This window comes from Piliocolobus tephrosceles, chromosome 6 (genome assembly GCF_002776525.5).
Source record: "Piliocolobus tephrosceles isolate RC106 chromosome 6, ASM277652v3, whole genome shotgun sequence".
Taxonomy (NCBI): Eukaryota; Metazoa; Chordata; class Mammalia; order Primates; family Cercopithecidae; genus Piliocolobus; species Piliocolobus tephrosceles.
The window spans coordinates 78,300,761-78,314,503 of record NC_045439.1 but is presented as its reverse complement, the minus strand read 5'-3'; the positions used below and the strand labels follow the sequence as shown (position 1 = coordinate 78,314,503).

At 38.8% G+C, this 13,743-nt stretch overlaps 2 protein-coding genes across 12 annotated transcripts in view; one reads left to right on the top strand and one right to left on the bottom strand.

Annotated features, from left to right (window-relative positions):
* The window catches only part of GALK2 (galactokinase 2), a 220,164-nt gene that overhangs the window by 162,780 nt on the left and 43,641 nt on the right, over nt 1-13,743 (top strand). For 8 of the 11 annotated variants that reach the window (XM_023227245.3, XM_023227252.3, XM_023227246.3 and 5 more), the window contains 2 exons: nt 4,964-5,165; nt 12,696-13,487. In XM_023227245.3, coding sequence (XP_023083013.1) covers nt 4,964-5,165; nt 12,696-12,903 — 410 coding nt within the window. In that variant the 3' untranslated portion in view covers nt 12,904-13,487. The remainder of the gene's footprint in view (nt 1-4,963; nt 5,166-12,695; nt 13,488-13,743) is intronic. The other 3 variants (XM_023227250.3, XM_023227248.3, XM_023227249.1) reach the window with 1 other exon arrangement.
* FAM227B (family with sequence similarity 227 member B) overlaps nt 13,137-13,743 on the bottom strand; it is a 295,156-nt gene continuing 294,549 nt past the window's right edge. Inside the window, exon 19 of the mRNA XM_023227241.1 lies at nt 13,137-13,401. Within this exon, the coding sequence (XP_023083009.1) occupies nt 13,303-13,401 (99 nt within the window). The 3' untranslated portion in view covers nt 13,137-13,302. The remainder of the gene's footprint in view (nt 13,402-13,743) is intronic.

The window sequence follows — 13,743 nt, the reverse complement described above, 5'->3', positions numbered from 1 at the left end:
CAGAACCCTGAATCCAGAGAGCATTTGTGACATTCAGCCAACACAGAACTGCTTTCCCACCCAAAGGATGGTCTCCAAATCTGTTGTGGCTTTTGGCAGGATTTTTATTTCACAATTGAAAACAGATGCCCTTTCTGCCCTTTCCCTTGTTGTCTGAGTTACTACCATTCAGGAGATTGCAAGCCATGGCAATCTCTCATGCACCTTCAGAATGCCCAGCAAGAGTCCTTGTTAGACACTAAGGTATTCAGAAGTCCTGCTGTGAAACACTTCCTCTGCAAGAAGAGAACAGATTCAGGAAGGTGCCAGGATTGTGAAGTTCCGGTAGTCTGGTGGGTATCTTGTGAATGTTTTTTGTCAAAATCAAAGCACCAGTCCTGGGTTTAATAGAAAACATCTCTCTGGATAGTTTCCATTTTAAAATATTTAATCCTAAAACAAAATATTTAATCCTAAAGAAGTATGTAATCCTAAAGGAAAACCAAAGTGTACTCTCCCTAATGGACTGTATTGAGTTTCATTATAGGATATGGCCCTAAAATATGCTTGGATAGGATATTGTAAATCCAGAGTATCAAAAATCACTAAACTACTAAATTCTTGATTGACTAAAAGAGACTTATTAGACATAACAACTGAATATAATGTGTGGAATTTGTTTGGATCTTGGTGTAAACCAATTGAAATTTGAACTGGTGGACAATTGGGAAAATTTAAATATGGACTTAATATGAGGCAATATTAAGGAACCACTGGTAATTTTGTTAGGTGTGATAATGATATAGTGGTTATCTAAGAAAATAAGAGTTATAAAGACAGTGCTGTAGAGGGGAAAAAATGAAACCTGAAACTTTAATAAGATTTATTGGTTCATTAGTAGAAATGTAAAAGTGCTTCCGTAAAAGCAATCATAGTTTAGGGGAGAGGAACCTAGAGGCAGACCCAGGAGGAGAGAGTCATGTAGAAAAGGAGATTTTGAAGGATGTTCAATGTCCTTCAGTAGAGGGACAGTGCCAGCTCTAAATGGCTCTGCAAGGGAGGAGCGGGGGGATAAATCCTCCTCACTCTTTTCCCTCCCATCTGTTGCTGATCTTTTCCTGCTCTCAAATCTAGATGGCAGGGGACTCACTGGTGTAGTCTATACAGGTCAGCCTTTGGGGCTGATAGTAGGGTGGAAAAGGGCAGAGAGTAGAACTGGGGATGTAAACAAAAGCTACCAGTAACAGCATCTTCTTTATAAAGTAAAACAATATGGGCGGAATGAGGAATCGCCATACTGTTTTCCATAATGGTTGAACTAGTTTACAATCCCACCAACAGTGTAAAAGTGTTCCTATTTCTCCACATCCTCTCCAGCACCTGTTGTTTCCTGATTTTTTAATGATTGCCATTCTAACTGGTGTGAGATGGTATCTCATTGTGGTTTTGATTTGCATTTCTCTGATTGCCAGTGATGATGAGCATTTTCTCATGTGTCTGTTGGCTGTATGAATGTCTTCTTTTGAGAAATGTCTGTTCATATCCTTTGCCCACTTTTTGATGGGGTTTGTTTTTTTCTTGTAAATTTGTTTGAGTTCTTTGTAGATTCTGGATATTAGCCCTTTGTCAGATGAGTAGATTGCAAAAATTTTCTCCCATTCTGTAGGTTGTCTGTTCACTCTGATGGTAGTTTCTTTTGCTGTGCAGAAGCTCTTTAGTTTAATTAGACCCCATTTGTCAATTTTGGCTTTTGTTGCCATTGCTTTTGGTGTTTTAGACATGAAGTCCTTGCCCATGCCTATGTCCTGAATGGTACTACCTAGGTTTTCTTCTAGGGTTTTTATGGTATTAGGTCTAACATTTAAGTCTCTAATCCATCTTGAATTAAGGATCTAGATCTAGATGTACCATATGACCCAGCCATCCCACTACTGGGTATATACCCAAAGGATTATAAATCATGCTGCTATAAAGACACATGCATACGTATGTTTATTGCGGCACTATTCCCAATAGCAAAGACTTGGAATCAACCCAAATGTCCATCTGTGACAGACTGGATTAAGAAAATGTGGCACATATACACCATGGAATATTATGCAGCCATCAAAAAGGATGAGTTTGCGTCCTTTGTAGGGACATGGATGCAGCTGGAAACCATCATTCTTAGCAAACTATCACAAGAACAGAAAGCCAAACACCGCATGTTCTCACTCATAGGTGGGAACTGAACAATGAGTTCACTTGGACTCGGGAAGGGGAACATCACACACTGGGGCCTATCATGGGGGGCGGAGGGGGGAGGGATTGCATTGGGAGTTATACCTGATATAAATGATGAATTGATGGGTGCTGACGAGTTGATGGGTGCAGCACACCAACATGGCACAAGTATACATATGTAACAAACCTGCACGTTATACACATGTACCCTAGAACTTAAAGTATAATAAAAAAAAAAAAAAAAAAAAACAATATGGGCGGAATGTTGAAGGACTCTTGGAGGAAGAAGCCCTTCATAGAATTATAAAATGTTAGGGCTGGAAGGATCCTGAGAAGTGACTCTCAACCTCATTTTAGAGGTGAGGAAATAGAGTATTATAAAGGTAGCAATTTGTGTATAGCTAGTTGTCACAGAGCTGTTAAGAAATTACAGACTTTTTGATGTGAACAGACACTTCTCAAAAGAAGATATTTAGGTGGCCAACAAACATGTGAAAAAAAAGCTCATCATCACTGGTCATTAAAGAAATGCAAATCAAAACCACAATGAGATACCATCTGACACCAGTTAGAAAGGCAATTATTAAAAAGTCAGGAAGCAACAGATGCTGGAGAGGATGTGGAGAAATAGGAACGCTTTTACACTGTTGTTGGGAGTGTAAATTAGTTCAACCATTGTGGAAGACAGTGTGGCAATTCCTCAAGGATCTTGAACTAGAAATACCATTTGACCCAGCAATCCCATTACTGGGTATATACCCAAAGGACTATACATCATTATACTATAAAGACACATGCACACATATGTTTATTGCGGCACTATTCACAATAGCAAAGACTTGGAATCAATCCATATGTCGATGATAGATTGGATAAAGAAAATATGGCACATATACACCATGGAATACTATGCAGCCATAAAAAAGGATGAGTTCATGTCCTTTACAGGGATGTGGATGAAGCTGGAAACTATCATTCTCAGCAAACTAACACAGGAACAGAAAACCAAACACCACATGTTCTCATTCATAAGTAGGAGTTGAACAATGGACACATGGACACAGGGAGGGGAACATCACACACTGGGGCCTGTCGGTGGTTGGGAGGTAAGGGAGGGATAGCATTAGGAGAAATACCTAATAGAGATGACGAGTTGATGGGTGCAGCAAACCATCATGGCATGCGTATATCTATGTAAGAAACCTGCATGTTCTGCACATGTATGCCAGAATTTAAAGTAAAATTAAAAAAATAAATAAATTATAAACTTCTTGATTTTCAGCCCTGTCTCTTTCCCCTAGGCCTGGGAATTTTCATAAATATTCCAAAATTTTCCCAGACCCACCACACTAGCTAAGCCACTGTTCAGTATGGGTGAAAATGGTAAGGAAGTCTAAGTTGTTATTCACAGGAATGTGTAAGCATTATAGACATAGCCATTGCAATAGGCCATATTTCTGTAGCTGAAATTACAGAGTCATTGTGGGTAATCTGGAAAAAGTACCCATAATGGACCACAGAGATAACTACTATTAACATTTTGGTGCTTTCCTATCAGTTTTTTAAATTAAAATATACATAAATATATGTATGTGTGTATGGAAAATTAGTATCAGTTGTACATATAGTTTTGCAGGTTGTTTTTTCACTTAATAATGAATAATTTCCTATATATCAAATTGCCTTAGAATCTGAGTCTTGATAGCAGTAATATTTCAAAAATGAATATAGCATAATTTTTTAAAGTCCTCTGTTATTAGATACTTGAGTTGTTTCTTACTTTCTTCTATGATAAATAATGCTGCAGTGTATATATATATACACATACACATATATATATAGGTATATATATATTATATGTCTCATATAAATAATTGTGTTTATCTGGGATATATATTATTTTTATTAAAAAATTGCCACTGTTAAGAATTTTCAGGGGTCCTTTCTATTGGGGCAGAGTGGAAAGAACATGGCTCTAGGGTCAGGCATCCCTGATCTGTTTAGCTTCCGCCACGTTCTGGATGTGTGACCTTAAGCATGGCAGTTCACTCTATTGAGCCTCCTCCTTTCTGTTAACAGGGATAATACTGTACATCCCTCAGTGCTGTGATGAGAACTATACGAGGTAGTACTTTTTTTTTCGAGATAGAGTCTTGCTCTGTCACCCAGGTTGGAGTGCAATGGCGTGATCTCAGCTTACTGCAACGTCTGCCTCCCAGGTTCAAGCAATTCTCCGGCCTCAGCCTCCGGAGTAGCTGGGACTACAGGCACCTGCCACCTCGCCCGGCTAGATTTTTGTATTTTTTAGTAGGGACGGGGTTTCACCGTGTTAGCCAGGATGGTCTCAATCTCCTGACCTCGAGATCCGCCCGTCTCGGCCTCCCAAAGTGCTGGGCCGGGCGCGGTGGCACAAAGTAGTACTTTCAAAGTGTCTGGCATGTAGGGTGTACTCGATACATGTTAACGTCTCTCTTCATTTGGGATGGATTAGATTGCACATTAAGTGTATGCACATGTGTGTTGAGTGAAGTGAAGGAAATATCGTTACAAGATTTTATTTAGTATCAAGAAAAAAGTAAAACTGACTTGCAAATAGACACATTTCAATGGAAAGAATCCTTTCAGTGAAAGAGAGACCTATTACAGTTTAAGATATTGATAATGAAAACAGAAATGAAAGTCTTCAAAAGTGTATTTTTCTTTATACTTGGTTGTCCAGTAACTATTCCCAACCTCCCTCCCCATCTCCTTCCTTCGTCAGTGCTTATCTTCAAACTCTATCAGCGGGCAAAGCATGTGTACAGCGAGGCTGCGCGAGTGCTCCAGTTTAAGAAGATATGTGAAGAAGCACCTGAAAACATGGTCCAGCTGCTGGGAGAGTTGATGAACCAGAGCCACATGAGCTGCCAGGACATGTATGAATGCAGTTGCCCTGAGCTGGACCAGCTGGTGGACATCTGTCGGTGAGGCAGCCTGGTGGGGGCCAAGGGATGCCATCAAATAATATTGTTTACATAAATGGAAAAAGATGCAACATTTCGTAATCTATGGGAATGAAGATTGTTCCCCACTTCCTATATGAGGGGTCTCCGATGATATAGAGCTAAACTTGTTCCCTTCTAAATGCCTGTAGGATGAAAGATTTGATACCTGGCTCCATGATTTTATGGGGCTCTGGGTTTGGAGTCAGTTTGGAGTCAGCTCTTTACATCATGGGAAAGACCTTTCCATCTTTGGATGATTAGGCCTTTCAGGATGGTAACTTTGCTCAGAGCTGGGCCCTGTTAACTTTCTCATGATATGTTTTATTATACTGCTGCTCTGCCAGAAACTCCTCTCCAGTGTCCTAGTTAAGTTTAGTAGTTCTACTCAGAAGAAGGGAGAAAACTGACAGAGGATCTCAAGCTTGATGGGAGTGTGTGGGGAGATTGCTGAAGGAACCACCCAGAAAGCCAGCATTTCCTGCTTTCCAGGTTTAGTTTAGGCATTTTGAGGAAATAAGGGCTGAAGAAAGCCCAGGTGATACATGGTTAATTGAGGCAGAAATGTAAAGAGGACAACTCTTTCACAAAGCCTAAACACAGCTTCCCTAAAATTGTGAAAGAATGGAGATAATAGAGTTAGTCATCTTACCCAGGAAGGAGCTCAGTGACCTGGGGAGAACTGAAACTGGGAGAGCTCTCAAATGCTAGATGTTACTTCACTGTGAGAACACAATGCCACACTACAATTAGTAACAGAAATGTAATTAACCACCTGGCACTTGTGGCTTGCCTCAGTCATTGCCACACTTCCAGCCTGAGAAGTTTAAACCAAGTAACTCCAGTGATCACAAATGGCCTGGGTAACCCAACTTGTCAAAATACTTGAACACAGCATTGATGAAGATCACTCTGCTGACATGTTTGCTCACTGATTGCCAAAAGCCTTCCCCAACTTGTTTCATTTTAAGTACTCTTTTCTGAAAATATCAAGGGCCTACTATATGGAAGGGACAAATATTGTTCAGTTCTGGAAATAAGAGGAAGTGGAATTATTTGTGCAGAGATCAGGAAGAAATGTATTTGCCTGGAAGGAAGTGGGATGGTTTGAATCCCACCTGAAAAACTGCGGAAGGGCATTTGCCAGCTTCCTGGAATTCTCAAATGAATTTTCTCTTCCTAGAGTGGTCGACCTGTACTTGTTCTCATGGAGCTTACATTCTCGTGGCGAAAGAGAGAAATGACCATTAAAAATAATTTGAATGGTAGTGATAAGTGCTATGGAAAAAAGTGAGAAGGAGTCGAGACTACAGGGTTAGGTGGGTACTGTTTCTATGGAGTGGTTGAAGAAGGTCACTCTGAGGAAGAGATATTTGAGCAGAGACCTGAAGGAGGTGAATAAATGAGAACAGCAAGTGCACAGGCCCTGAGGTGGATACTTGGCTGTCAGGTGTGAGGCTGAGCAAGCTCAGCATGGCAGAGGGCCAGGAAGGAAGGAGAGGTAGTAGATGAAGTAAGGGAGGAAGTGGGCAGCCATACTACATAGGCTGTGTAGGCCATTGGAAGGCTTCTGGCTTTGAGAAGAGAAAGGGGGCAATGGAAATGCTAGGCAATTCTATGCCAAATATGCCTGGAAGGAAGACTTTTTTGCTGTGTGGGTAAAAGAGAGAAATCAAGACAACAGGTGGGTTTTTGCCCTGAGAAACTTTCCTTGTGCCTCTAAAAGCCACATTTTTGAAAAGCACTCTTCACCATTGTGGGTTAGAGTTATCTTAGAGTACCATCAAATATTAGATCATGAAGGGGTCTTAGAGATCCAAGAAGGCACTAAGAGATTAAATAATTTGAGTAAGTTTCACATAATGAGTTCATTGGAAAGCCTGGCTCCCAATCCAGTGATTTTGCCACACCTGCCTCTCCCCTTGGGTTATACTGAGATGTGATTACACTCAAATGTTGGTCATATATATGTGTATGTGTGTGTTTGTAACCTATTTTCATCTCCTAGCTTTGAAGCTTTATGATGGAGGGCTTTGTTGTCATACTCTCCAGCCTTTGAACATTAAGCAAAGTCGTGTTGAGCAGAAACGTAACGTGTAGAGTAGGATGAAAAGTGGGCTGGAAGTTAGGAAGGTTGGATTCTGGCTCTCTTTTCATTCTGCGCTCTGTGACTTGGAACTGTTGCTTCACTTTGTGATCTTCATTGGCTTTTTCTGTTCTAGCAGTCTATAGATCTATACATTTAAAAAATATGGCTCTAGTGGAAAAGTTTATGGCTATGTCTTACAGGGGTTTGGAAGAGTACTTCTTATTTATCTTTTCATTTTATTTGTTTTTGGAAAATCCTCTCTTAATGGCAGCTAAAGTGTTTCATTTTCATTTGCTGTATTAATTTTCTGAGAAAAATTCAGCTCTGTGAAAAACTTAGGAACTCCATCACTTTTTCATGATTGTTTTGTTTGGACAATTGCTAAGTATCAAAGTTATTTTCTACTTATTCCATAACCATAAAGGGTTCAACTTTTCCATATTGAAAGATTATCTTCTGGCTTGTTGAAGATATTGGCCAGAATAGTTGTCTGGTCCTTAAAGCTTCTTAGATAATTTTTTCTTTTCTGTCACTGTGACCAGCAGATAATATTCTTCAAATGTTTCAGTTGGTTGCAATTGACTGAAAGGTCCTAAGTGGCAGAGCAACCTCAGAGGAGGATAGCCCCAGGGGAGTTAAGCTGATGCAGACATTGATGTCATTCCCTCCTTCAGTCAATACATATTTTCACATGGGTATCTGTGTACCATGGGAAATTGCAGTCTACTGTCCACTTTCAAAAGCTGTGACTTTCTCTTGTAAAGATGTCTGAGAAGCAATGAGGGAAGAAGGAGGGGTCCAGAAGAATGCAGAAATTAGTAGGAGTAAGATAAAGGATGGATAAAGGATGGTTAAAAAGGATGGGGAAGACAGACAGTGGAAGAGTAGCAGGTAGTAACATGGGGAGAAGTTCATATAAATGAACAGTGGAGCTACTCATAAGCCCTAGTTCTTTCTGAAACTGTGTGACTGTCTCACTGGGTCAGGCAGAAAAGGTGTTGGACATACTGGAAAGGGTCCTGGCAAGGCCTGGTGTCAGCCACTGGTGCCACAGACACAACCTCTGGCAAAGTACTGCTTTATTTAAAAACCACCACCACCCCCACAATTCCCTGCCACCATTAAAAATGTTAACATCAGTAGGGAAGGTATGACTAAGACTGGACAGCCTGAGCAGGTTGCTTGTCTTCCCCAAATGAGGGAAGAGTAGGGAAGCTGAAATGGGTTCAAGGAGGTGCATTGCCAAAAATAATCTTTACATCACCCTCCCTGGTTCATTTATGGCACTTCAAAATTCCTTTAGTGTTTCTGAAGGGTTTCTTGGAAACTATTTGTATGAAAAGACAACTAATTGAATGAGTAGATTAAGGACTTGAATACCTAGAATACCTAAGGTGCTCTCTACATAAGCAGAAAATCTTAGAGTGATCTGAGCTAGACTGAATTAAAAAGGCATCTCCTAGTAAGCACATAGGACAATGTATAGAACAACTCTGTGACTCAAGTGGGAAGAAGGGGGGTTGGGAAAGAGCACCATTGCTAGCTCTCTTTTTTGGTTGAACCTTTTCCTGCTCTTCAAGAGAAAATCAGTTTAGAATGTAAAGAAAGGAGCAGGGAGGAGGAAGGAAACTATACTTAAACTTTTTTTAAAAAATTAATGTTAGAACTTAAATTATATGAAACAAAGTATAATAATGAAGGAAAAACATAATGTTTGCTGAATTATAAAATATCTTTTATAACCAAACAAAATGTTAACAGAAAGAAATGACTAAATTTTAAGTAGAATTTACTGGAGAACACAAAACAGTTTTAAAACCAAGTCAGTTATATGTGAGACAGCTCATTCACTATTGGTTCCCTGGTTTTACTTAAGACAAAATAGTTAATGCCTTTTATTTTCATTTTGACACTTGTTGAAATTAGAGAAGATTAATTGCTGCATTATTGCCCAAGCTATTAAGGGAGATGAATGACAAATTTTAGTGGATCAACTATGATTACAAAAGTTAATTTACTTTGTCTTCCTCAGAAGTCTTTCTGCAATGGATTCCATGGTAAGGCTGCTCAGCCTCTCGCACCCATTCTTTGACAAGGTCATAGTGGGGAAGAATGAAGTGCAAATCCATTGTTGCATGCTCTTTCTCCATGACCTTAAGTGCTAATCTGCATACCCTGTCAAAAAAAATAAAGAGGGAACCAGCCATTTCAACTCCCCTTAGGGCTTCACTTCTCTTTGGGCCTCTTTGACTTATGAATATATATGCCATTTGCAGGACCCAAACCCACTGCTCTTCAATGGCCTTTAAGTAGCTTACATTTCTGAAGTAGACTTGCGGGCATATTTTCTTATCCTTTCTCATTTGAACACTGAAGGCTGTGTTTTCTTGACTCTAAAGCAGTTTGAAGGTACAGTGTCTAACCTGGCTGTAAAAATCATAGAAACTGCTAGAAGGTCCCTTACCTGTGATTCTTGCCATTTCCCAGAGAGCAGAAGCTAGAAGTCTTCCCAAGTAAAAAATACACTGCTAACTGCTTATATCACATATAATTTTTTTAATATTTTAAGGGAAATATTGTAGTCCAGCAGCCATTTATTAGAACCTATTAAATTCCTAGAATTGTGCTGGACTAGGTTCAGAGAGATAGATGTGACCTGTTCCTAAATTCAAGATTTCCTGAAATAATTTATTTCATATCCATTTGTATAATATATATTTACTTATTTAGAAAGAAATGACACAGAATTTAAATACGAGGCATAATTTCTTACCTTCCGTCTTTCTCAAGTGTGTAGTGCAGTTGGGTCTCTCTGGATCTCCTCCCCACCCTCTCCATTGCTCTGTATCTTGCAACTTAGCGCTTTATGGTCTAATTAGTTCACTTAAAAGTAGGAAATTTGACTTTGGCTATATTGGGTGCCTGGACAGTTAATTCTGTGAATACACAAGGATCAAAGAGAACATTCCTCATAATCTCCATCCCTCGTCTGCCCTAGCCTTTGCCATCATGCTTTATAAAGCAGAGGCTGCCTTTGTTGCTTTAACAAACCCTTCCACATTATTCCCAATCCAGTCATCACAGTTATCAAAGTGGGATCTGAGGGATTTTAGGGTTTTGCGTTCTGTAATTCTTGTATTGCCTCTCTGATATGCAATAGCTTGGAAGATAAATCTTTAATGTTTTCTTGTTCTTCCAGAAAAAGGCGCAAACATGAAAAGTTCACTAAACACCCTTGGTTCACTTACTTTTCTTTCTTTATTTAAAGTGTATAGTGGTCTCCTAACTTTGGGTCTTCTCAGAATTTCTATAGCATATGCCAAAGGGCCTAGTAAGTACCAGCAGGGAACACTGCAGACAGACCTTTCTGCCTTTGTAAGTGTATGTAGCTTGGCAGGCTGCTGACCAGCTGCTGGGGCAGCCCTGACTTGTGATCAGATGTGCCACTGACTCGGGGGCAGAAGGCTATTTATAATAGCACTTACCATTCTTGATTTGGGAAATTTGAGCCCTGGTGATTTCAGACCATGTGATGGATGCAGTTGAGTCCATTTTCATCTGTAGCAGGCAGGGTGGTGACAGAGCAGCTCTGGAGACTCAGTAGTGAGTATCTTGACCTACAAAGACTTCCAGCTTCTGCTCCCTGGAAACTGGTAAAAGTCTCAGGAAAATAGACCTCGGGCCCAATTCCTATAGGTTTTACAGCCAGATTAAAAACAATACTCTCAGTTTGCTTTAGGTTCAATTTTGAAAAACCACAGCTTTCAAAAACTGTTCAAATGAGAAAGTATACTAAAATATGCCTTTTAGAAGTTGGACTGAGGACCCTTAAAGACTTGATAACTTGAATGCAGCAAAATGGCATATTTTGGATCTTAGAAAATCAAATAAGAAGGCACAGTGTTCTTCTTTAGAACATGTCATGGCTGGCTTTAATGCCCATATTTTAGGGTCTTCCAGAGACACTTGAGTGACACCTCAGTTTTCCACAGTAAGAGTCTGATGTGACTGCATATGGCAACCATTTTTTAAAATTCAACAAACTGCAAACAGGCTCTTTGCCAACCTAGGAATTTAGAATAATCCAAGGATCCCAAGGTCAGAGAAATTTTTTAGCCTGGATGATGGGATTTCAGGCTTAGTTCAGCTACTGGGCCATAAGCTGAATGTTTAAGGGATAGGAGGAGATCAGTGATATTTATTTGTTTGTAAGCATTTTTTTCTTTCTTAAATACCTATTTTCATTTGAAAAGCATATTTTAATATATATAATCAAGCAGGTGATAAAAAGAAATCAACTGAGAAGAATCATTGATGGGAAAATCAATTACTGACATGTAGTAATTCTGATGTTCTAGGGTAGAGGTAGTATTCTATTGATACGTCCAGGAAGTAAAGTATCTCATTTAGATTGAAAAAAAGAGACAAAATTGTACTAAATTAATCAGAGAGCCTTTAATCCACTAATAATTTGGAGTGGATTTTATTAAGAATTAATTATAAGTACATGCTAACTTTCTTGTCAGGATAAACTGCATCTTTTAAAGCTAAGTGGTCTGTGTACATTGTGATAGGGCCTTTCACTTTGGTTAAAATCTTAGGTTTGAAACTGTGCCTGGTTTACAGTAACTAAAATTAACTCTTGCTGTGTGGTCCTTTATATAGTTGTTGCCATCCCAATCAGATACATCTCATCTGATGTCAAATTCTGAGTCCAGTAATCAGACCAGCTCTAGAAGGCACAGGGAAGGTGGTGTGGAACTCTAGGGACTGCCATCCTCTTGGTGGAAAGGTTTGCTTAATTTTCCATTAGAGAGTCAACCAATCACCCACCCAACCTGGAGTTCAAGAACAAGCTTTTTGTTGATAAGTTTATTCAGTGAACTAGGCTATCTGTTCTAGGGGACTGATTCTTCTTTGTGAAATAGCCCAGACTTAAGAATACAGCTGAAATAGCCACTGGGGAAAACTTGTATAAGACTGTACATTTTAAATTTTGATTTGCCCTCATTTGGAGTGACTTTCTGATTCACGGTTGCCTACATTTCTTTTACCATTGCCTGTTTTATTTTAACACCTCCTTCCTGATTTACCTGTAAGCTTGCTATACAACTCTTCAAGTGGCTGCTTTATGGAATCAATATTACAGTGGGTTATTGCCAGTCATGAAATGGGAGGAGTACTGTTGACTTACTACTTGGAGTCAAAACCAGGAACTAGATTTAGATACAATGAAAAAAATTCCAAATCACTTTCTGAAACAGTATAAATGTCTTAATGTCCTAAAACGTTTGATGACATCTAAAAACCCCTCATGTATTTTCTTCTTAGAACTTAGATAGGCTATGTGTTCTACAAACATCAAGCAAATCACTTGCATTTTCATTTATAGGTTCTAATATTTTTTTTTCTCATTGTTTTAGGAAGTTTGGGGCTCAAGGGTCACGACTTACTGGAGCAGGATGGGGAGGCTGCACAGTATCAATAGTACCTGCGGACAAGCTGCCCGGCTTCCTAGCAAATGTGCACAAAGCTTATTACCAGAGGAGTGATGGAAGCTTAGCACCAGAAAAGCAGAGTTTGTTTGCTACCAAACCTGGAGGCGGGGCTTTGGTTTTCCTTGAGGCCTGAAAAAATGTAAAAAATCTCAGAGAAACTATTTAGGACACTTAGGAATTGGCAGGACTTTCTATGCCACAGTAAATTAATCTTCTTTCTGTTTTGTATTATGATGAATGGTTGCTATTATATCAAGATATATTTTCAAAGAAATGATTGAAAGCTCTCTATGCTTCATAATGATTATTTTTCCATCTTAAAATATGGTTTTACTATTAACAGTCAAGATCATGCTTGGACAGATCTTTTAAGAATAATTTACTGAGATTTATTCATTTGAAGATTTTAAAGATGAATGGTAAAACACACTCTTAATACTGATTACATTTGAATTAAATATATTGTTACAATTAAACTGATACCATTGAATTGTACGCATTATTCTTGAATAGAGTTCATTTCCGGTTTCTCTTAGTACTGTTCTTCCTCAAAGTTGTAGTTCTCTGTTGATGATGATGATGATGACGACAGTGATGCCACACATTCTCTCTCAATTTCAGCTCCAGAACGCTATAAAAATAATACATGATTAAAGTTTCACAGATTTTCTTGGGCATTGTATAATTGAATGTGAGATTTCTCCATTTATCAAGAGAGTAAGTATTTTTTTTTTTTTTTTTTTCTGACAAAAGGAGGATATGGGAAGAAAATTCAGACTCATTTGAATATTTTTAAACCATGTGATATCATTTAAATAACCACTCTCAATTCTTTTGGCCCTGAGCTATCTCCATTACTTAACAGAAAAACTTAGACAAAAAACACTTTAAGTCTCTTCTATTAACATTGAAATAAAGAATTATCTAGATGATAATTCAGATAATTCAGTTTGTTCATAGAACTTACTTTCTT